Source organism: Uloborus diversus, chromosome 7 (genome assembly GCF_026930045.1).
Source record: "Uloborus diversus isolate 005 chromosome 7, Udiv.v.3.1, whole genome shotgun sequence".
NCBI lineage: Eukaryota > Metazoa > Arthropoda > Arachnida > Araneae > Uloboridae > Uloborus > Uloborus diversus.
This window is the reverse complement of record NC_072737.1, coordinates 99,587,310-99,611,628: the sequence shown is the minus strand read 5'-3', so window position 1 is coordinate 99,611,628 and position 24,319 is coordinate 99,587,310. Positions and strand designations below refer to the sequence as shown.

Below are 24,319 nucleotides of genomic sequence, written 5' to 3'. Positions count from 1 at the left end.
AGTTAAAATTTAGCACCTTTTTTTACTTGAAAGTGAACAATGACAAGATTTTTATTGAAAAAAGGAAGGAAGTAAAAAAATAGCATACGGAACAAAAAAAAATGTATCAAAATAAAGTCCTTTTTTTCAAACATTATTTACTAAAACTATCGGCGATGAAACAAGTAAAAAAAAAGCCCGCATGAAGAGATAAAAACTTATTTTAGCAAACCAAGTATTTGTTTTGAGAGCAGACGATCCGAACTTTTACGGCAACCCACAATAGTAACGATGACGTCATGGTTTAGAAACAAGTCTGAGCTCTGCCAGTGTTGGCTGGTATAGAGGATAGCTCGAACTTCAGCGTTGCTTGGACTTGTCTCATGTTGGATCGTGTGATAAGCGCTTAACTGACTACAACTGTATTTATGTCGAGGTCTGCATACTAGTGCCTTGCCTCCATTATTTTATATACCGATAGATGGCAACACCATCACCGGATCGAACAGTTAATGAGAGGTATCGTTTCACTTGGAGGACATTGAGACCACGAGCATATTTAACGTCGCCCAGTCCCCTTTAATGACGACGGTGGGTCTTCGACCAGCGGGGATCGAACCCGAGCCCCTCCGGCCCCGAGTCCAATGCCCTACCGATCAGGCTACCACGGCATCGAGGAGTAGCAGACACTTCCTTTCTCTCTCTCTCTCTCTCCTTTAAAAAAAAAAAAAAAAAAAAAAAAAAAAAATCTTGCGTATTTATCGACTTAAGTAAAAGTTGATTAATGAATTGCATACTGATGTTTTTCTGCTTTATTCTCCCTACAACAAAAGACTACATACAGAAGAGGTGGAGCATTATCCAAAAAATTTCAGATACTTGGTAAATTGTGACAGAGTTCCTGCTTAAAAATTGCTATGAGCTCACGCAAAGGGTTTGGGGTCAAAATGTCGCCACCGAAATGTCGCGGGACAAAATGTCGCGGCCAAAATGTCGCCGTTCCAAAATGTCGCCGGGCCAAAATGTCGCCGGTCCAAAATGTCGCCTGTCCAAAATGTCGCCGGGCCAAAATGTCGCCGGTCCAAAATGTCGCCGGTCCAAAATGTCGCCTGTCCAAAATGTCGCTGGGCCGAAATGTCGCCGGTCCAAAATGTCGCCGGTCCAAAATGTCGCCGGCCCAAAATGTCGCCGGTCCAAAATGTCGCCGGTCTAAAATGTCGCCGGTCCAAAATGTCGTCGGGCCAAAATGTCGCCGGGCCAAAATGTCGCCTGTCCAAAATGTCGTAGATCCAAAATTCGTTTATTCAGTTGGTAAGAAAAATTTAAATGTACAAAAATGATGTTTAACACCAAATTTGCAGAATAAATGGTTACTGCCTTTAATGAATGCCTCCGTTAAAAATGGGACTGGACTAACTGAGTTTCATGATAAATTCTAAAAAGATTATTCCGTTTTGATTCGCAACTCTCGGCTATTTTTCAGCAAACAAATAGAATACAAGCGTTACGTTATCTTATTTCTTGTGACTCGCTATCTACCAACTGTAAAACGTTCTGACGGCGTTCAGTTCTGACGTTCGCTAAATTATTTTCAACTTTTCTTCAAGAATAGTGTGCGTTTGTATGTGACCGATTTTTTGGGGACATTCTACGTCAAAACCTGTAGTAAGAATTCGAACGATACCCGCAAGTACCCATAAATGATTTAGGGCTGCGTGGTTTTTTGCGTCAATTCGTTCGATAGTGGAGTAACTGAACGTTTTCATCGATATGCGTGACTGTCATTGCTCAAAAAATGATGAACGGAATCAAATAAAATGTTAGGAAGCAGCAGGGGGACAGATTTTGGGCTCAATAGCACCAGAGGGTGGAGCAATCGAATGTTTTTTCCTTTCCTTTTTATTATCTGTGATTGATATATCTCAAAAAGTAATACAGTAGACCCTCGTTTTCAGCGGGTTTATTTTACGCGGTTTCGATTATACGCGGTTGAAGATTTGACACCTTTATTTTATTTACGCAGATCAGTTTCGGTTTTACGCAAATGCGGCAATGCAAACAGGTAACATTTTCCTCTCTTTCAAAACCCAAGCTCCTAAAGATTGCAGATTACACGTAACTAACTGCATTTTGGCGTGCTAATAATCGAACTTGGGTCCTTGGAGACATTTTATGCGATTGGTTCCAGAGCTTTTTTCCATCAGAAGTAAAGTGATTAAACTCACACAGTTCAGAACTCACTGGAAGAAGAGCTTTTAGGAGTGACAAAGGAGGTCAAAACCAACGCGGATACCGACTCCGGTGACACACAACCAAAAACGCTCACATTGAAAATTTTCGAACCATCCGTAGACAATAGGAATGATCTTTCTGATTTGTTAGTGAAAGAAGATTCTATCATGGAAATGACGCAAGTGATCATGGATGAGTTAATGCTAAGCAAAGAATTGGAGGAAAAATTCTTAATGACTACCAAAAAACTATCATAGTCAGCTCTTCTTCATAAACAGAACACGAAATTAGTTTGTTTTCTTTATGCATATTGTGCATAAAAATTGATATAAGTACACATTAAACTTATTATACAATTAGTCATCGACACTAATATTAGGTCTCAATTTACGCGGTTTCGATTTACGCAGCATTTCCGTGGAACATAACCCCCGCGTAAAACGAGGGTCTACTGTACAAGGGTTAAGACAAAATTTGGTCTACAGGTATATCGTAAAGGGCGAGTTGCTCATTTATTTTTGGCTTCAGTCATCCCAAAAGGATGGATCACAGAATAATTTTTATCGTTTTATGTGACTGCTATATCTCAAGAAGTAATGCGAGGATTCATACAAAAATGTAGTATACAAGTGAAATTAAACGAAAACAAGCCTTATTTTCGTTCTAAGTTGAGTTTCGTAATCGTTTACGTGAGTCAGTATAATTAAATAAACAATGAAAAATATACTGAATTTATATATGAGAGGTTGAGCATGATATCAATAAAATCTAAATTAGCCGTGTATTCCTCTCATTTTTGTAGCACTTTAACTAGCGTGAGTGTTAAATAAAAACTGAGTTTGCATTCTTATATAATTTGCGTAGTAAAAATTCACTAATTAAAACAGCAATTTTTTCTGAGAGAGAAAAACTTATTTGTTTATTATTGTTATTATCAATATTCTTTTCTTTCTGAATTACCAAGCTATATTGAGCTGGAACTATTACTTTTTGAAACTCATTTTAAAAATAAGTCTAGGTCAAAATTCATCTGAATAATCTCATTGATATCAGTTATTTCACCCTACATTATGAATTTTTTTCTTTTCTATTTAAAATTGGAAAATGTGATTAGCTGATAAGCGCTACTTCGCATGCATGAAAGTATCCTCTTGAAAACCTTCAATAAAATAGCTGTTCTGAAATTGTCCCTTGATGTTCTATCGAATATATAAATTTCATGAATGTTGAGAATTGAAAATATTTGTCATCGCGTAGAGTCGTTTTTCAAAAATCTGAGTGAAAGACACCTGTTTTAGCAGTTACGGGTTTCATTGATTTCATAAGATTTGACGGTGAACATTTCGACGTAATTTCAGAATTTTACTCATAAGAGATGGGAGTTCCCACGGCAGTTTTGATCTTACTTTAACCAACGTATATCTCACTAAAAACGTAGTTTTTTTTTACAGTTCTTAGGGTAATGTTGATAAATCTATGAGAAAATTAAATTTCATTAAGATACTTTTCTACTTTATTTCCACCCTGGCCCATGATTTCGTATTTTTCCAGTGAAAGGGGAGAGGGAGGATAACGGGCGTATGTATAACCAATGCAAATTTCATAGGATTGCTATAAAAACCACTCCCACTTGTATATAAAAAAAATTCAAAGTCGAGGGCCATTCCGCCTAATCGCCTAAATGACTGACCTGTCGCTACCGTAATAATATGCTAGAGTGAAGGAGTTATTTGTTTTTACTTCATTACGCCAAAAAATACAAACCGCCTATTCTCTTACCATATTCAAATTGCGCCTCACTATTCTTTCATTCGCGTTTAGAACAGTTTAGTTTTACTTCCATACCAATTTTTTGTCTGAATCCTTGCGTTACATCTTGATCCTTTGTGTTACATCTTGAGTATTATTATTAATCAGATTAAACGAGAAATAGAATTCCGTTGCAGCAGCCTTTTCACATGTTTACGTTTGTAATAGTATACAGAAAAACGTATGTTTTTTCTGAAAACTATTAATTTTCTGGAATTAATCTGATGTTTACGAATTAAGACAGGAGAAAACGTTTGGAATTTTTGAAGGAACTTACTTTGAAAGGCAATTAATATTCTTTCGCAACTTTTATGCTGGAAAGCATCGACGTACATTTAAATTTTTCGTACAAATTGAACTAGCGAATTTTAGGCCGGCGACATTTTGGACCGGCGACATTTTGGGACGGCGACATTTTGGACCGGCGACATTTTGGACCGGCGACATTTTGGACTGGCGACATTTTGGGCCGGCGACATTGTGGACCGGCGACATTTTGGACCGGCGACATTTTGGGCCGGCGACATTTTGTACAGGCGACATTTTGGACCGGCGACATTTTGGACTGGCGATATTTCGGGCCGGCGACATTGTGGACCGGCGACATTTTGGACTGACGACATTTTGGGCCGGCGACATTTTGGGCCGTCGACATTTTGGCCGCGACATTTTGTCCCGCGACATTTTAGCCGCGACATTTTGGGCGTATACCCACGCAAAGATACTTTTAAAAACTTCTCAAGAAAATGTACATTCAAAAATACTGTACTTGCTATTTTTGTAAATCTGGAAAATGTAAAAAAGTGCATTAAAGGAAAGCTTTATGATTTTTTTTTTTTTTTTCCGATTAACGGTGAGAATTGTTGCCAAATGTTACGAACGAGCCAATAAATACAACCCTTACACGTTTTTCCTCCCACCATGAGTTTTTCAGCAACCATGTGAAGAATCTATTTGGCGGCGCTTTTATAATCTCTCCCATCGGCCATCGGTGTGAAGATTCGCGCTCTTTGCTTGCTCACTGCTCAGTATCTAAACCGAACAGCAAAATCCCACGAAATCATCGAAACGAGACTCCTTATGGTTTAGGTATTTAACTTTTTTTTAATTTTTTTTTCGTCCAGTTTTGATTTTTATGCTTTTAAATTTATGTCCTATTATGTAGGTTTTCTTTCTGTTGTAGTTTGTGTAAAATATTTTGTGTGTTTAACTTTCAATATTTTTAGCTTGTATTTTATTGTGAAATATCATTTTTCACCTGTTAGTGTTTTGAATGATTTTTAAAGGAAAGATACACCATCAAAACACGTTTTTAACCATACAACTAAATCTCTAACTTCTATGTATTTGAAAAAAAAAATAATAATAAGGTTTAAACAAAATTTGGCACATGTTTTAGGAGAAAAATTGTGTTTGTAATGGTTGAACAATCCACAAATCCAAAAGTATTCGCAGAAAAATTATTTTTACTCTTGGAGCCTAATTAAGTATAACATTTTTTTAATATCAACGTGATTGAAAAAAAACTGGAATATTTTAAAGTTTTGCTGCAGGCTGCAGGGACAAACCATTAACAGTGTATAGTGTATTCTGCTGTCAACATGACAAGAATCAAATTGTGTACAAAACTATAGGTGATGAATCATGCCAGGAGCAGATCCATAGTGGGAAGAGGTCATAACTTCTCCTTCAGCTACAAAATTTTGACTAAGATTGAATTTGGCGACTTATATTTAAAAAAATTCTTTCCAGACACCAAACACAAATTTTGCTTTTTGACCCCCACACCCCTTCCGATAGTGACCTCCTCTGAACAGAGCTGGCCTTAACACATGCGGGGCCCTATTGGAGAAATCTGGCAGGGACCTTTACAGAATGGTTGGACAAAGTACAAATGCTAAAAGTGCCGACCCATTTTTCTGATTCGGGCAAGGATTCGAAACTGCCGCAATTATCGATCTTCCTTCAAATTTCTACATCACGTTTGATTTTTACTTCTTTTTTTCTTAAGAAATGAATGAATTAGTAGCCACAAAAATGAGTAAATTTTAAGAACGTAAGAAAAGTATCTGTGAGAATTAAGAGACGTACTGAGTAGCACTTTGACTGAGTACCGAGTACTCATCCTTTCATTACTCGGCCGAGTACCGAGTTAGCGAGTACTCGGCCTTTCACTACTACTCGGCCGAGTTACCAAGTACCAATTATGTTTAAAGAAGAACCACCGACACACATGTGCTGAATTTTGAACTTATTAGAATCAGGGTTGGCCGAATTGGACCCAATTAGGTTGGACCCAATGGTTTTTTTTGAAAAAACCCATTTAAAAAAACCCATTATTTAGCCCACTTTTGGGTTTTTTTAAATTTTCTGAGAATTTTTTTTTAAATAATTAATTTAAATACTTTCACAATTTAAACTTCTTTCTTATTTGTTCTTCACCGCAGACAATGAACATAAAAAATGAATTTTGAACTTTAATAGTATTTCTTGACTCTTAACGGCATTAAAAAAATACTTCAAAGATTTTAAATAAATGTATTTAACTTTTTTCTTTAACTGGTCAATAAATAACTCAAATTAACTCGATCAAGTCCTGTCACGTCTGATTTTCTCAATATGTGTACAGAGGAAACTAATCTAGTTAAAAGGCTTTCATGTGAATTATTTTCTGCTAACCAACACATCACAAATCTCGAATAAACACAAGGTATATTTTTTAGAAATAAACAGATTTTTCAAACGGTCGACAGAACAGGTACAGTATTTTCATTATCTTACGAAAAAGTTGAATATTTCTAACTCTGTACACAGAAATAGAAAAACAGGCAGCATAAAATTCAAAGAAATTTCTTGATTAAGCTGGAATTCAGTAAAAAGGGATTTAAACTACTTGAGGTTCTACAGTAGTTTTGCATAACAAAATAAATACAATAAAGTAAAATGCAAAAAAAAAAAAAAAAAACGTAGTAATTAAAAACGAACAATAGATTTTATCACTCGAGAAGTAACTTTGCCTTAACTGTTGGTAATAATGAAAATTAAAAAATCTGAAACTTCACCATACTTAGATTTTTTCGTATTTCATACTTTTCTTCAGAAAATGCTGAATTTTAACTAGTTTTCCAGCTTTTTTTCCCCCGAAGACAATTTTTGCACTTTGTCCATATACTTACGCTACAATATGCTACAAGTACCCAACATTTTCCCTAAAAAAAGACAAAAAAACCCACATTTCTTTTAAAAAACCCAACTTTAGTTGGGTTTTTTTGGGGTTTTATTTAAAAAAACCCTGGGTCCATGGGCTTTTTTAAAAAAACCTGGGTTTTTGCCAACCCTGATTAGAATAGTTGTATAGACCTCCTTGTATTTATAATAGTTTTTAAAACTAAATTCCTGCTGAAATTCAATTACGCATTCTTTAAAAAATTTTGTTTATGAGTCAAAAATTTTACAAAAAAATTATTTTTAAAATAAAAAATAAATTAAAGGTATGAATCAAGTTGGAATTAAAACAAATTATACCAATTATAGTTCTAGTCTACCAAATATAAATAATTTTTAAAAGCAAATAAAACAAATGTGCAGGAACACTGCAGACATATGTTTCTGCGTTACAAGGAACGTCTTTTTCAGTGCATAAAATGTGAGCTAAAGAATGTAAAGACATTTGACAAAAGAATCCGACTTTTGTCGGATGCCTTTAAAGCCACGAGCTCCCATTTTGTGCATTGAAGAAGGAATTCCCTGTAATGCTATAACACGTGTCTGCACTGTGCTTTTAACGTTGTTTTATTTCCTTTTATTTTTAAGCAAAGGTATTTTTATAATTCTTATAACTAATTTTTGTTTGTAGCAAAAATCCATTTTTAATATAAAAATTCCATATTTTCCATATTTACTTTTTTTGCACAATTTTTAATAAATAAGTTTTTTTTACTTTGGGGACATTAAATAGAGATTTATTCCATTGAAGCATTACAAACTTCATCATTCTCTCAAACTGACTACTAAATGATTGCAGAATATTATATATGCTTGCACTTTTTTTATAAATTTTAATATCTGTCTTGGACAATATTCAATTTTTTGCAACTACTCGGTATTGGCCGAGTATCTGATCAAAATTTGGCCGAGTACCGGGTACTCGGCAAATTGGCTGAGTAGGCGGAGTACCGAGTAGTTACCGAGTACTCGGTACGTCTCTAGTTTTTATAAGTATTGATTAAGAGTATTTCTTTTAGACTCTGTGAAAAGTTAATTTGTATACTTAAAGCAATATAAATTAAGAAAAAACTCATTGAAAAAACTTTAATTAGCAGAATTATGTTAAATACAAATAAGAGAAAAAGAAAATAAAAAGGATAGAAGCCTGTTGAAAAGAAAAAAATATGTTACTGACTCTGACAAATATGATAGGTACTGAACAAAATAATGCTTAAAAGATAGAAATTTGTGGCACCAGGAACATTTCATTAATTTAAGTCTGCCTACATATATTGCACTGATCAAACTACTCCAAAAAGCAAAATTGCTGTAATGTGTTTGAAATGGTGTTGGTTGAGTTTTTAATAACCCAGACTTATACCAGACATATTATATCATGCCCGAGTATTGTGGTGCACTTATCTGAAAATGAATAGCTGATTGTAGTTTGATTGAAACAAAACTTGTAAAAGTTATTCCTGCATTTTAAAAAATGAATAAATAACATGCAATATGTTGTACATTTACGTTATAACCACTTTTAGCTATAGTGACAGGTTTTGTTCGGACGACAGGTGTTATTAACGAACCTCGACTATATTAATTGTTTTTAAGAATACAAATATCTATTTCATCTATTCAAGATGTACTTTCTGAATCAAATATTTTGAAATGCATATTAAGTTTCGAAATTATCGAAAAATTATTTATGATTTACTATTCATTGTTTTCACTTTTGAATTTAATTTTTCTTTCCATTTTAAATTAAAAATAAATAATTTTCCTCACAATGGTCAAACAATAAAAATTCATGTACTTATAATAACTTTAAAAAAGAGAAATGATACCATAATCCATGACTATTTTATTTCAACATCAAAGACTATCCAATTTATTATCTACTAGCTGTACCCGCATGGCGATGCCCGTGCTAAGAATTTAAAGGAAGTCCGTTGAATAAAAAAAATCCACGCCCCTCCCCCTGTTTTTACGCCAAGCTCGCCGCCTATGGCAGCTGTTTAAATAAATTTGGCAACGGTATTAATTAATGAACATCTATCTTTTTTGTATTTTCTATGCCTATTTCCAGTTGCGTTTTGTGTCATTCCCCTTTTTACTCCAAAATTGCCGTATTCAAATATATAACATAAAATAGATACAGCGAAACGTACGGTGGAAGCGACCATGCTGCAGTTACCCACCCAATTAGCGATCAAAACGAACTGACCGTTAAGCAATTGCGATTAAAAAGCACGGTACATCTAGGACAAAAAGGAAATCCCGCACCCTGTATGAAAAATTTAACTATATAAAAGCTAACGTTTGAGAAAAGGAAAAAAAATCTCTAGAATTAAAAAAAAAAACCTCTCCCCCCCCCTTTCTGATGTCAAATAATCAGTAATCATATTTTTAAACTAAAATGCGTGAATACCCTTTAAAAACCTATATGCGGAGTAAACAAATAATCCGCAACTCCATTGTTTATCGCCAAATTCACCAAGCGATTTTCAAATTAAAAAGAAAATCAATTAACATTTGCACAATGAATTTAACAAAAATGACAACAGCGCAATAACCAAATCAAGAATCCACAGAGTTGATTCTACTATTCAAACGTAACCGTATACCGAAGATGACATCACTGCAGAAACAAAAATCAAGTTTAGCCTTGAAAATTGGCTCAATTAGAATCGCTTATATATCTTGTTCTAATTAATTGAGAGAAACGAAACAAACATCATATTGTTCAGAAAGGAAAACTTTTTCCAACGACATATAATGTTATGGGTTGGGGGGGGGGGGGGGATTTTTTACCCCTAACTAGGCAAAAAACGTGAAATTTCAGCTAATTAGTTAATTATGAAAAACTAATTAGAAATTTAGAATTCGGGCTTCAAGGTGCAAACCCCCGGAGTACAGTAAAACCTGTAAAGTTGACCACCTGTCTATGTTGACCACTTTTGTCAGGAACCGAATTAATCCTATCTTGTATAATGAAGGAAAACCTCTGTAACTTGGCCACCTTTCTATCTTGACCACCTGTCTATCTTGACCACTAATGTACCCCAAATTTGGTTTGGAGTATTGTAAAAAAACCCTTTCTAAGTTGACCACTTGGTTTATTTTTTAAAACTTAATTTAGCAAATTATTTTATTACTAATTTTTTTATAGCTTTCTAAGAATATTTTTGATGCCAGACCAGCATTTTACCAACTAAATAAAACAGCAGCATAACTAAACCTGCTTGTAAGTTTAACCACATTGGCAAACTACTAAGAACCCTTTTATTCTCCAAACTTGTTTTTCTTTTGTTGTTCTATTTCAGATTACCTTTTGTACTCTCTGTTCAATGAAAACATGTGTCAGTAGAAAAGTACAAAGTATTTTTTTCCAGTTGCAATATTTTGTGGCAACACTGGAATTGTACTAAAGTAAAAGTTACTTGCATTGCAGTATTTCTGGTGCAAGGGATTAAGAAATAGGCCATTCATTTTCAACTGCCTTTTAAAGCTATGAGAGTCCAGCTTGTTGCTCTTTGTGTTATAGTTTTACATAAAATGGCTTCAAAAAGAAAGTTAGTTGAACTTGAGATTGATAAAAAGTATGAAATATTACAATTAATTGAAAAGGGAGAAATCCAGAGCAGGGTGGCGACAGATCAGGGAAAAGTCAGGGAACTTTATTAATCAGGGAAAAGTCAGGGAAATATCAGGGAATTTTGAAAAAATAACAAAAAATCAGGGAAAATTGATTTTTTGAAGAAAAATTTTTTTTTTTTTTGCTTTACAAAATTAAGTACTCTTAATTCCCTACGCATTTTCCGCCGAATTATCTGTTCAAGAAAAAAAAATAATAATAAAAATAAAATTAATGAGGTGCGATTATACACTGCTGCATATTTGTGCATCTTTTTTCCTCAACGTCAAAGTATTGAATTTTACTTATTAACCACAGGATGAACTTCTTAAGATTGCTTTTGTGTCTGTTAGGTTGTTTATTTTACCTAGCTTGAAATTTCTTTTTACGCTTTCAATGTTACGTAAAATAAACAACCATACAGGCAAAGAGGAAGCCTTCAATTATGCCTTAGCTCCTTTGCCTTTATTCCATTGTCTCGAAGTAATTAGCGTACTATAATCACATTTCAAGAAGAAATCTTTGGTTTTTGAATTAATACTATAAAAGCTTAAAAGTTATTACTTCTTCGCATTTTTAATTTCATTGCTAAAATTGAACTTTCAATTAAAAAAGCTTTGTTTTTTGCCGTTATACTATTTGTTGTCACCTCAGATTATAAAGGTTTTCTTTTCTTCAGACTTTAGTGATTCTTTAATTTTATAACCAAGTTGTATTCTTCTTTTATATATTTTGAAATTAACTAATTGCTTTTTTTTTCCTTTTTTCCCCCTTGCATTTCAAAGTTGTTTGTTACAAAAGCAATCTAAGATTTTTTCTGGTTACATACTGAAATCATTTGAAATAGAGTTAACTTGTGTACTTAAGAAAATATCTTTATTTTTTTATTGTTAAAAATGCTGTATTCATTCATTAAAACCTATGTCCTTGATTAGAGAAAAGCTCCCTATGAATGGTTGTCAAATGGTTTCATCTGTTTTGCATAAATATGTCAATTAGTTATATAAGAATAATTATATTAATTCTATTCTTTCACTATTACTTGTTATTCTTGCAACAATTATTATACTGTTTGAAAACTTAGAACTAAAAAGTAATTGAAATTATTTTGAACTATCATAAATACACATGTTTTTAAAAGTAATTTTAATAGTTTCTTAAATTCTTATGCTAAGTAGTTTCTGGAAGTAAAGTTTTTTTTTTTTTTTTTTTTTTGTAATTTTCTCTTTAGTTCTACAACTTTACATAACTTAAAACGTTTAAAACACTGCATTTTATACAAACATACAAAGGATTTCAAGTAAAGCAAAGAAAGAAAACCATTATCATTGGTAACATAAATCAGGGAAATTTGGTGAACGAAATCAGGGAAAAGTCAGGGAACTTTTTTTCACAGTTCCTGTCGCCACCCTGCAGAGAAAATTAGCTGACACATGTGGAATTTCCAAAACTAGTGTCTAATAAGTACGCCAAACTTCAATAAGGAGTTATTTTGTTGAAAAATAGATCATCATGTTATAAATGTATTAAATGTGTAGGAGAAAAAAAAAAGCGAAAAAAAAATTTTTTTTTTTTTTTACTAGCTATGAATTTTTAGGAACTATTAATATCAAATAACTTTTTATGAACAATGATTTTTGTTTTTTGATCAATTTACTGGAATTTTAAATTTACATAACACATTATACGTCATTCTGAGAAAATAACCTGTAAAAATATTTGAATAACATTTTAAATTATTGTTTCAAAGTAATGTTAAACAATGAAAGTGAGTTGAATGGAAAGAGTAAGTGTCAATTATTCAAAAGATGAATACATGGTGCAAGAAATGACAAAAAAAAAAATCATTATTCCCTTTATAAGTTGACCACCTAAGTACTTTTCTCCGCACGCACCCCACCTCTTAGCCGTAGGCCTTAGGTTCCACCGCCCGGGGGGTCCGCGTAGCGGGCCCCCCGCACGGCTGGGTGCGGCGGTCGATAGTCGTATCATGCTACGGACGCGCTTGATGCTTATTGCGCCGGGGAAGGTCCCCGTGCTGGGCGTCAACCCAGCTGGGAGTTTACCCCTTAATGTGTGGGTCTTGCTCACCGTGAGATACGGTATATCTTCCCGTACCTCGTTAGTGTGCCATGACCCCCTGACCACCTAAGTACTGCACTGCAAGTGGTCAACTTACACAGGTTACCTTCGAATTTTGTGCCAAGTTTCAGGGCTGTAGGTTCTATAGGGTCTTCTGGCCATCGGGTACAAACAAATAAAAGAAACACAGTCACCTTTATGTATATAGATATACTGTATGAGCTCAAATTACCCTATTTTTTGTACTTATTCATTGTAACTCTCCCAGATTATTAAGAAATACTTACAACATATTTCATTATTAATTCACTTAACACACTTAAAATACAGTAATATTCTGAAATGTATTATTATCACGAATGAAATTATAAAATTTACGTTTAATTTTGTTTTAAAGTTTTCGTTCTCTGAATAAAGCTATCTTCTTTCCACTTCATGAGCTTGATGGCGATTCTTTAATTTAGCACAAACACAAGTAAAGTATTGAAGCAAAACATCTTTCACGCGATTTGCAGATGACCCAAAATAGAAATGAGATGGGTCATTCTCCAGAAAACATAGCTTTTGAACACAAATATTTTTCAATTTCTAAACCTTTTGTTTCATTTTTTTATTCTTACATGAAAGTGTTACCTGCTAGAAGTAACCATAAACAATGGCCCAGCTAAGTTCCAATTATTTTATTCATAAAAGAATTTTTGAAAATGCCTTCTTCATGGAAATAAAAAAAAAGGAAAACTTTTAATATTTAAAAATCGAGGCCAATTTAATATCAAAGTTGTAATTTTGTTAATTATGCAAACAATCAGCTATTTTAATGATTAATGGGAATATAATATAAAGCTCTCTTAATTAAAGTATGGCTTGATTAGTAGTTTCAAATGTATGTTAAAAAGTAGTCCTAAATTTGAGGATAAACTGGCAATGTATAATTTTGGTAGAATGCCTGTTATTGATGTATTTCCCCTCCATCATTTATTTTCATCTCAGAAATAATGACTTTGATAAGGTCTGTCACTGAGGTAAGACTTACAGAGGTGAGGAATTTTTCATTAATCTAGTCCTAATAGATACATTTTTCAGGGTTTTTTTTTTTTTCCTTTCGTTGCTACAATCTGCAGATGTTAAGCATATATGAAAACATGTTCACTTCCTTTTTACATTAATTTACATCCCTGTATCATGGAAAATAAAATTTGATGTCATTACTGCCACCTGTTAATGAGGTCTGGCATTTTGTGTTTAGGTAATGGAGGAATGGAGGTGAGAATTTATTGTGTGACATGACTCCTTGTCCTCATAAAACGAACTAAAACACAATATTAAAAAATTAAATATACTTAAGCAATTAGTATTTGAGACACTTGTGAAAGGAATAATAAATAAGTATATACCTTTGTTTTAATTAAACAAGTAATTAAACAACAAACAGTCACACAAGGTGTGTGACATGCCACGGAGGTGAGAATTCACATGTTGTGAACCAAAAATGTACTAAAATAAAAATTATTATTAAAAAATTGCTGGCAGGATTAAATAGATATATTTTTGATGAAAGTAAAAATCATTGTTAAATGAATTGATCCTTAACGTTTTTACTGTAAAAGGCGTGTGACAGAAAAGTTACTTTTTGAAGGATGACCCAGATGCCTTGGAAGATACAGACAATCAAATAGCGTGTGTGGTTTAAGTTTCTTGCCAAGTCTTTAAATTTGCTGACTTTTCTTAAGATTTCGGCAGACTTTAAGACCCCATATCTCGAAAATGAGGGATCGAGGACACACAGTTCTTGAGACAAAAAAATGTCTAAATATGCTCTTTCAAATGCAACCATTTTGAACTTTTTTCATGGTTACTGAAGTCATGTGGTTCTCTGGTAAGCAGAAGCGCCCATATAGGGGGGCAAGAGGGGGCTCAAGCCCCCCCCCCTTAGAAATTGAAACTTCCTTGCTTTTAGTACTTTTTTCTTTGCAAAAATGTAAAAACATTTCTTCTCCAGCCATTAATCAATAATTTATTAAAAATGTCAAACTTTAATAACTCTAACCTGTACTGAAATCGGTTTCTGTAAGGAAAATATCCTGCTAAACCATGGGGAAAATATCTGAGCCCCCCCCCCTTAAAATTTTGCATATGGGCGCCCTTGCTGGTAAGAAGAATGTTGACTACTATGCAAGTAAGAGGGGAATAAGTATTCCACAGTTAAAAATTAAGGTGTTCTACAAGACTTAGTAAACCCCAGCATACTGTATTCGAAGTTTTTTGCTAAACTTAATATTCAGTCAATATACCTCTATACCAATAAACATTCAACTAAATTTCTTTCTATGAAAATGTTTAAATTTTTACTTTATATAATGGTGTGGGCATCCTGGCGTCAGATTTGTAAGATCTTTGATCTTTTTAATTTGTAATATTTTGATATTTACCTACTTTATATCAGTTGAAATTACTCACAAAGCCATTCGTAAGTTGATCTTACGTAATAAAATGAAATTATATTTATATAACTAGGTTATGGGATACACACATAGGCACAGTAATATAATCAATAGGGCTCGACCGATGGCATTTTTTGGCCGATGAGCCAGGGTTGGCAAAAAACCCAGGTTTTTTAAAAAAAGCCCATGGACCCAGGGTTTTTTGGGTTTTTTTAAATAAAACCCAACTAAAGCTGGGTTTTTTAAAAGAAATGTGGGGTTTTTTGTCTTTTTTTAGGGAAAATGTAGGGTACTTGTAGCATATTGTAGCGTAAGTATACGAACAAAGCACAAGAATTGTCTTGGGGTAAAAAAAGCTGGAAAACTAGTTAAAATTCAGCGTTTTCTGAAGAAGAGTATGAAAGACGACGAAACCCAAGAATGGTGAAGTTTCAGATTTTTTAGTTTCCATGATTACCAACAGTTAAGGCAAAATTACTTCTTGAGTGATAAAATCTATTGTTCGTTTTTAATTACTACTTTTTTTTTTTTTTGCATTTTACTTTATTGTATTTCATTTTTTTATGCAAAACTACTGTAGAACCTCAAGTAGTTTAAACCCCTATTTACTGAATTCCAGCTTAATCAAGACATTTCTTTGAATTTTATGTTGCCTGTTTTTCTATTTCTGTGTACAGATTAAGAAATATTTAAATTTTTTTGTAAGATAATGAAAATACTGTACATCCTATTCTGTTTTCTGTCCGACCATTTGTAAAACCTGTTAATTTCTAAAAAAAATATAACTTGTTAATTCGAAATTTGTGACGTGTCGGGTTGCAGAAAATAATTCACATGAAAGCCTTTTAGCTAGAGTAGTTTCCTCTGTACAATCTACAAATATTGAGAAAACCAGACGTGACAGGACTTAGTCAAGATAATTTGAGTTATTTATTGACCAGTTAAAGATAAAAGTTAAATATATATTTTTTAAATCTTTGAAGTATTTTTAATGCTGTTAAGACTTAAGAAATACTATTAAAGTTCAAAATTCATTTTTTATGTCCATTGTCTGTGGTGAAGAACAAATAAAATAGAAGTTAGAATTGTAAAAGTATTTAAATTAATTACTTTTTTAAAAAACTTCTCAAAAAATTTTAAAAAACCCAAAAGTGGGCTAAATAATGGGGTTTTTTTAAATGGGTTTTTTCAAAAAAACCCATTGGGTCCAATCCGGCCAACCCTGCGATGAGCCGATGCCGATTGTTCAAAGGTGGCCGATGGCGTTGGCCGATGGCAAAAAAAAAATCTATCAGAAATAAATTGATAAGATTGTCAGGGATTTAAAGGATCATTGATTCATTTCACTTTACTTACTTTCTACGAATAAAAAATTGAAATCACAAAAAGAAAAAAAAAATCAGATTTCGGCTTAAATTTCTATTTTAGGATCACCCAATTGAATCTTCACTAGTTTTTTCAGCACATCTGTATATGCATATGTACCTAAGAACATATAGATGACTTAAATATCCATTTTGAACGCCTCCTTAGTTAATTATCGCAAATTTTCTTGTTATGTCTGCATGCGCGTAAACTTGCGTCACTCAAAAACATTAAGAAATAGTACGTTGAAAACTCATATGCACCTAGTCCTGAATAGTTCACGTTATCGAAGTACATTTATCTACAAAATAGTCATCTTGAACGACTGCACTTCTGCCAACGTTCGTATAGCTTTTAGAAGGACTCCTGGAAGACATTTATCGCAACCTCCTGTCAGGCCTCTTGCACTATTGCTTTAACTTCATCGTGGGGAAGAAGGCGACTTTCATGTTGAGGATGCACGGTTCGATTGGTCAATACTCCGATATGACAAACAAATAACGTAACGTTTCGTCGGACTTAGCTCAGTGTGACTTTTACCTGTTCTCAGCAAAAAAACATTTGCATGGACTCCGTTTTCATCCGTTAGGAGAAGATAAAGCTGCATCACAGAAGGTAGCGAAAAATGGTTTCCAGGATTGTTTCCAAAAGTTAAATGAGCACTGGCAGAATTACATAGTCCCTCAAGGTGACCTTTTGAAGGTGAATGTGCTTCGGTAATGTGAACTATTCTGGGTAAGGTTTTGTACAGTTTGTCCCCCGAACTTTTCGATGGTACTACGTACAATCTGTATAGGGTGTAGTTATGCTTCTTCTTTTTTGACTGCTGTATAATGGAAGACAAAGAACAACAGCCAAAAAAAAGGAAGAAAAACAAAGAGACTGTTTAATAACCAATTGATTTGTTTTTTTTTTGGATTGAACATATAACTAAGATTTCAGTAATATTGTAATAATGTATGGATTTAGGTACACTAAGCGTAGTTTAAAAAAAACATCAAATTATGTTGCTTAATCATTAAAAAAATAGTAAGAATAAAACTATGAAACCGTCAACAAATTACGCAATTAAAGTGGAAAGATTGCACATAGACATTTTTAGTCATCAAATTAAGCAAAACAGTTAACAGATAAATTACAATATTAAATCATAATAGGAATACTTTTATACTTATTTAAAATTCATGAATAGAAAAGTTTGTATTCTTCATAAAAGCTATAACAGTGACATAAATTTTGCGGAAAAAGGAAATAGCCATGAAAAGAGCGAGTTCCTTAAAACGCAACTAAAAAAAAAACAAACTCAATATTTACACCAAGTTAATAACTGAATACATACACTACTTGATCTGATGCTTGCATACGTTCAAATTAATTTTTTTCAATGTAACAATAATTTTCTGAAATTTCAAAAAATGCTTAATAGAAAATCCTTGAAGCTTTTCTATAACATATTATTAAAAATATGATGAAAACAAAACATATTCATTGATTTTATATAAATGCATAAAAATAGTTACTTACGAGAGAAAAAAAATCAATCGCTATTAATGATGCAAAAAAGATGGCGCATTACGAAATATAGGTGAAACAAGTATAAGAAATGCATAAAAGGACATTTCTTGACCAAAATAAATAATCGTTAAATATTTAAGAAATGCTTGAAACGACGGGGGTGGGTTAGGGGTTCACCCTCTGATTTTCGAGTAACTCACAACAATAAACTTCGGCCTCATTTTTTTAGTACAGAACCGCTACCACCAACGCCTCGGAAGCACTTCTGAATCTACTTCAGCACTTCCGAAGAAAAAATTCAAAAGTCTTTTTGATTATCTCACCATTCAAAATGTCTTTAATCAATTTCTTACATAAATGCTCTTAATTCTTCCTAAACAATAGATAAAGTTTGAAAAAAGGTCTCAAATTTTATGAATGGTGTTAGTTTTAAACAATTCAGAAGTGCAATTAGAGTTTAATTTCAGAAATTGAGGGAGTGGGAGGAGGGGCACGCAAGTGTTCTCGGAAATACAAAAAATAGTCGTAAAAAATAGAGTTCAAAATAATTATAAACATTAAGCAGAATACCCTTTTAAAACTTGCACCCGAGTTTATTTTGACGTTCAGTGGCGGATTTAAAATATAGCAAATGTTGCAATTGCGCGAGACGCCCCACAACCATAGGGGCACCATAGGAGTTACAAAAATGCTTATACTAAATGTTTTACAATTTCTGTGATAGAGAAATAGGCCCCAAAATGTATTTTGCCGGGCCTCATACTTGTAGTTCCGCCGAAGCGATACAGAAAAGACTTCATTACTGTGATTCATATTACTAATATCGAAAAATTAAAAAATTACCATCGGTTAAACGGGAATCTGATAAAATGAAACAAAACCAGTTTCGCCATCTCATATTTGTTTCCATAGTTTCCAATTCGGCAATATATCACCAAATGATCGTCAGTCTGAGACGCTATATTAGTTTTGCATTGAAATAAGTAATCAATAGCCACAAAAAATGAGTAAATAGGCTTTTTAGAACACCCGATCGAAAACAAAAAGGGAAGTGCACAACTGGAACGTACGCACACACCACATGCGAAAATTTAGCCTTCTACAGCTTACCATTTTTGAGTTATGACATATGAGAGATACATACGTACATCCAGCAGCAAGAAACAACGCAAAAATTAACTTGTTTGGTACCTGATTGCAGTATTAAAAACTCTTTCAGGGGTGACTAAAATAGAAATGCATGCTGAAATTTATGTGAACAATTTTATATGAAAACAATAACTCCCTTTACTTTATATTAAAAACTAAAACAACAGAGGTCTATTTTTTTTTTTTCAAAAACATCGGCCAGTTCCATCGGCTTTTCGATGTTTTTTAAGGCCGATGGGCCGATGTTTCCTGCAAGTTAGCATCGGCCGCTGATGCTGATGGCTAAATTGTTGAACCATCGGCGCCGATGCATCGGTCGAGTCCTAATAATCAAGTTGGTAAAATCCAATTTTTTTTTCAAATGTTGCTTTGGCTGCCAATAAAATTTCGCTTTGCAAGTTTTAGCAGTTCACCATTAAAACATTCGAAACTTTCTAATCAATTCTTTGTGCACCATATTTTTATAATGTTTTTTTTTTTAAATTATATTTACTTTTTAGTGCAGGAGCAGCGAGAAATGGCAGACTCTCAATCTGTGAAAAAGAATAAAAAGAAGAAGAAGAAGCCTGCAGGAAACCCAAATGCATCTTCAGATATTTCGGCTCCTTTAAAAACTAATAATAGTATTAAAGAAGATAAAGTTTCAAAAGATAATCCTAGTATTACGGATATTTTGCCCCTGAAGGTTGGTATGTCTGCCATGTTTAAAGACGTCGAGGTCACCATGACAAAATGTGAGGTGAAAAGTGATGTACCTGCTTCAACATCTTCAAAAAAGAAAAAGAAAAAAAAGTCCAAACAAGTTTCTGAGGAAATTCCAAAAGAAAAGGAGTCTGCCAATTTATTAAGTTTCAATGAAAATCGTATTGAATTAGTTAACCACCCTGAAATTAGTGTTACTGTTTCAAAGCTTACTGAATCAAAAGAGAATGAGCTGCCAAAGGTTAAAAAAGCAGATTGTGGTTCTGTACCTGAACCAAAAAATAATGAAGAAAATGCATCTGTCAATACTGCTAAAAAGAAGAAAAAGAAAAAAAAGAAGAAACAATCAGAGACCAAAGCACCAACAGAAACAAAAGACAGTGTTACTGAAGATAATTCATATACTTCACCAACCTATGTAAAGCTGCCTGCAAGTGGTGATTCACTTGTTCTTGTTGTTAGCCATGAAAGTTTTTCAAATGGTAACAGAGCTAATAATAGCTCTGCAACAGATAAAGGCCAAGTTCATCAAAATGGAGTCAATAGTCTGAGTGAAAAATCAATAAATAATACTGTTAAAGAAAATCCTTCTGCCGTGGTGTCTGAAATGCAATTGAGTAATACTGTTCGTATATTTCCAGTACCAAATGATTCTGGTAAAATTCAACAAACACCTTTAGACAGCGAATTAAATTCACTGAAGGAAGATGTTTCAGAAGATAAAACTCACTTGAATTCCAATGAATTTCAAACTGCTACTTCATCTAATGTTGTAAATTCGGAAAATATTTCAGAAGAAGGTAAGACAAAGGCCCAATTAAAAGCTGAAAGACGTGCCAAACAAGAAGCTCAAAGAGCTGCTAAGATAGTTAAGAATACTGATAAGGAATCACAAAAAGCACCAACTATTCCTGAAGCTAAAAATTTAAAAGAAGCTATAGATTCCTCAGCAAATAATGTATCAGTTTCTAAAACTGAAACAGAAAATGAAACAGCAAAGTGTTTGGTTGAAAAAGATGTTATACGCAAAGTGCGTCTCTTTTCTCATCTCCCACAATGTAAGTCATTTAAAAATCTCAGTGATGTAAATTCTAAAATTCACCCTGCTATTTTAGAAGTTGGTTATCAATACTCAAAAGGCACTATTTGTGGATCAAATGCCCGTTGTATAGCCCTACTTGCTGCTTTTAGTAAAGTTATAAATGGCTACACCGCGCTCTCTGGTAAAGATTTTTCTCGTGACTTGGAATCGAAACTGCAAACCTACTTAAACTTTCTCAACAATTGTAGACCATTATCTGTCAGTATGATAAATGCAGTTAAATTCTTGAAACATCAAATAAATCATGTACCAAAAGAATCGGATGAATGTAAAATTAAAGAAAATCTGAATAGTTTTATTTACAACTTTGTCAATGATGAGATTTTATTAGCTAAAGAAGCAATAGGCAATTCAGCATCTGCTAAAATTGTTAATGGCGATATTATTTTGGTGTTCTCGTATTCTTCTCTGGTCAAGGATGTGCTATGCAAGGCTTATGACCAAGACAAAAAGTTCCAAGTTATAGTTGTTGATTCAAGGCCTAAAATGGAAGGTTTGGAAATGCTCCGGCGTCTGGTTAGGAGAGGCTTGCATTGCTCCTATGTTTCAATAACCGCCCTTTCTTATGTGATGAAAGAAGTGTCCAAAGTCATCATTGGAGCACATGCTCTTCTTTCTAATGGTTGTGTTATGTCTCGACTGGGTTGTAAGCAAGTAGCGCTAGTAGCGTCTTCTTATAGTGTTCCCGTACTGGTTTGCTGTGAAACGTACAAATTCTGTGAACGTGTTCTTACAGATTCTTTTGTTCATAATGAGCTTGGAGAACCTGAGGAGCTAGTCAACTCTCATCTTGTACCAAACAATAATCTGCTAAATTGGAAGGATTTACCCTCATTGCAGGTGCTAAATTTACGATATGATGTCACACCACCTGACTTGATATCTATGGTGATAACAGAGAAAGGTGTTCTTCCTTGTACATCTGTGCCTGTAGTTTTGAGAGTGCGACATGCTGGGCTTCATGAATAAAATTTTCTGTTATGGTAATTGTGTTTAAAACATTTAGTACTATTTCCAAATTAATGAATAAATTTTAATATTCAGGTTGTTAACATGCAGTTTTTACTTATGAAAATCAGCACTAATGTTCAACTCTCTAACAAATAACTTATTTAATTGGAAGAGCAATTTGAGTTCAGTTTAAAAAATGACAATTCAACATTCTATTACAAGTTACAACTTTATTTGAACATTAGAATGTATGTACAAGTAAAAATTGAGCAAAAAGAGACCTGTTCCAAAATACAACAAAAAGAACATTCTAACACACTCGATTCAACCTTTCATTGTAACTACACTGCTGCCAAGAAAAAATTCAGAAACTTATGAGTGCTCATGACAACTAACATGAAGATCAACGATATGATTACTTGTGGTTACCATGTTAGCTGTTTTTTTTTTTTTTTAGTGTAGCTCAAAATCTAGTCCGTATTATTCATTTTTAGCCTTCTTTCTCCTAAAAGCTTCAAAAGCCTAATGATTAAAAGCATAAAAGGTAGCTGAATATCTTGTGCATGTATTACAAGAAAACAAGGGCGGATTCAGGGGAGGGTCAAAGGGTCAGCTGACCCCTCAGGTGACAAGAATTTTATTAGATTTACTATTCAAACTTCAAATTTAAAATCTGAAAAAATAGTACATGGAATCAATGTTAACCTTTTTTGCTTGGTTCTGTAAGATATTTCTTTTCAGCCTGTCATAATTCAATGGATTGATTGGGTTCCTTTACTGGACTGATTGATATTTGAGATTTCTCTTCATTTTAAAAAGAACAATCATCTTCCATAAGCTCAACTTTTTTTTCAGAACACTTTTCCATATGTTGTGTGTGCTTTTCCCAACTGTTTAGTAGCTGTAATCTGATATATTCATATCTTAGAGTAATGTGACCATCCTGTCTTTCGAGAGAAATATTTTTGTCGAAAATTTGAGTGAATATAATCCATGGCGCAGGTTGCTTTTGACATAGAACATACACTAAATGATTATGACGTAGAACATATTAAGATAAATAAATACCTTTGTGCTGAACAGTGAAGTAACGTAAAGTAACGATGTCTAAAAAGCACAAATTCGCAGATTACTGCAGACATATGTTTCGGCGTTTCAGGGAACGCCTTTTTCAATGCAAAACGTATTGAGCTTATGGATGAAAAGATATCCGAGAAAAGCCAAGAGGAGATAAACATACAGCTTAAAAGATAAAACTAGCAGAAACATATGTCTGCAGTAATCTTCGAATTTGCTTTTTAGAAGTTGTTACTTTACATTACTTTATTTAGAACATATTGCTCGTTTGGAAGAAGAGTGCCACAATGCAAAACTTTTAATGTTCTCTTTTTTTCGCTTAAAGGGCTACAAATGACGTTTCCTTTTTTGGAAAATAATAACAGATTTTTTGTTTTCATATTAACCAGTGAAGAGCTCAGCAAACTTACTTTTCTTAATGCAAAGTGCCTGAAGAGTTCAACTTCAAACGCTTCTCCTGTAAAATTTTATTTATTCGTATTGTGGCACGCTTTTTCCAAATGAGCGATATACTTAAGAAGAACTTTTAAATTTGCTTAATTTAAGACAGTGTTTTGAATTATTCAGAATTTTTTGTCTCTGGCACTAATGTAAGAAATTTAAACCATTTCTTCTAAAAAAAGGAAATAATACTGTAACACTAGAAAGACTGAAATTTTCCACCTAGAAAGACTGCAGGGGCCAGTGCTACTCATTTTTAGGTTGAATTCTTTCAAAAATTCTTTCTGAATGATCTACATGCCCGATGCATCATCTTTTATGACTAAATTAAAATTTAATACATAATTGTTTTTCATTTTTCTGTCTTTATGCATTAAAAGGTAGAATTAGTTTCTCTTTCGAACGCCAATGGCTACCGTTTGGCTGGATAGCAGCCGGCAAAATTTATATCTTTTGGAATTCAAAACGGCTACTTAAAGAGGAAGTTACAGGTGAAACTAGAGTGAATAGCCATTTTTTATCCTGCAAAAATTTACAGAAAGGAAAAAAGTAAAGGTTTTTTGATGTAAAATAGCTTAGGGGCAACGTGGCCCCTCCCGTCTTTCTAGGTATAAGGATCAATATTCACAG

At 33.4% G+C, this 24,319-nt stretch overlaps 1 protein-coding gene across 1 annotated transcript; it reads left to right on the top strand.

The window, feature by feature from the left end:
- Positions 1-5,003: 5,003 nt before the first annotated feature.
- On the top strand, positions 5,004-22,251 carry LOC129225763 (translation initiation factor eIF-2B subunit delta-like). Its single transcript, XM_054860268.1, has 2 exons — positions 5,004-5,109; positions 19,917-22,251. The coding sequence occupies exon 2, from the start codon at positions 19,934-19,936 to the stop codon at positions 22,187-22,189; it is 2,256 nt and encodes a 751-aa protein (XP_054716243.1). The 5' UTR covers positions 5,004-5,109; positions 19,917-19,933; the 3' UTR covers positions 22,190-22,251.
- Positions 22,252-24,319: the final 2,068 nt, after the last annotated feature.

What these genes read in the sequence shown, in the direction of transcription:
- LOC129225763 (XM_054860268.1), top strand. Translation starts at nt 19,934, where the DNA reads ATGGCAGACTCTCAATCTGTGAAAAAGAATAAAAAGAAGAAGAAGAAG.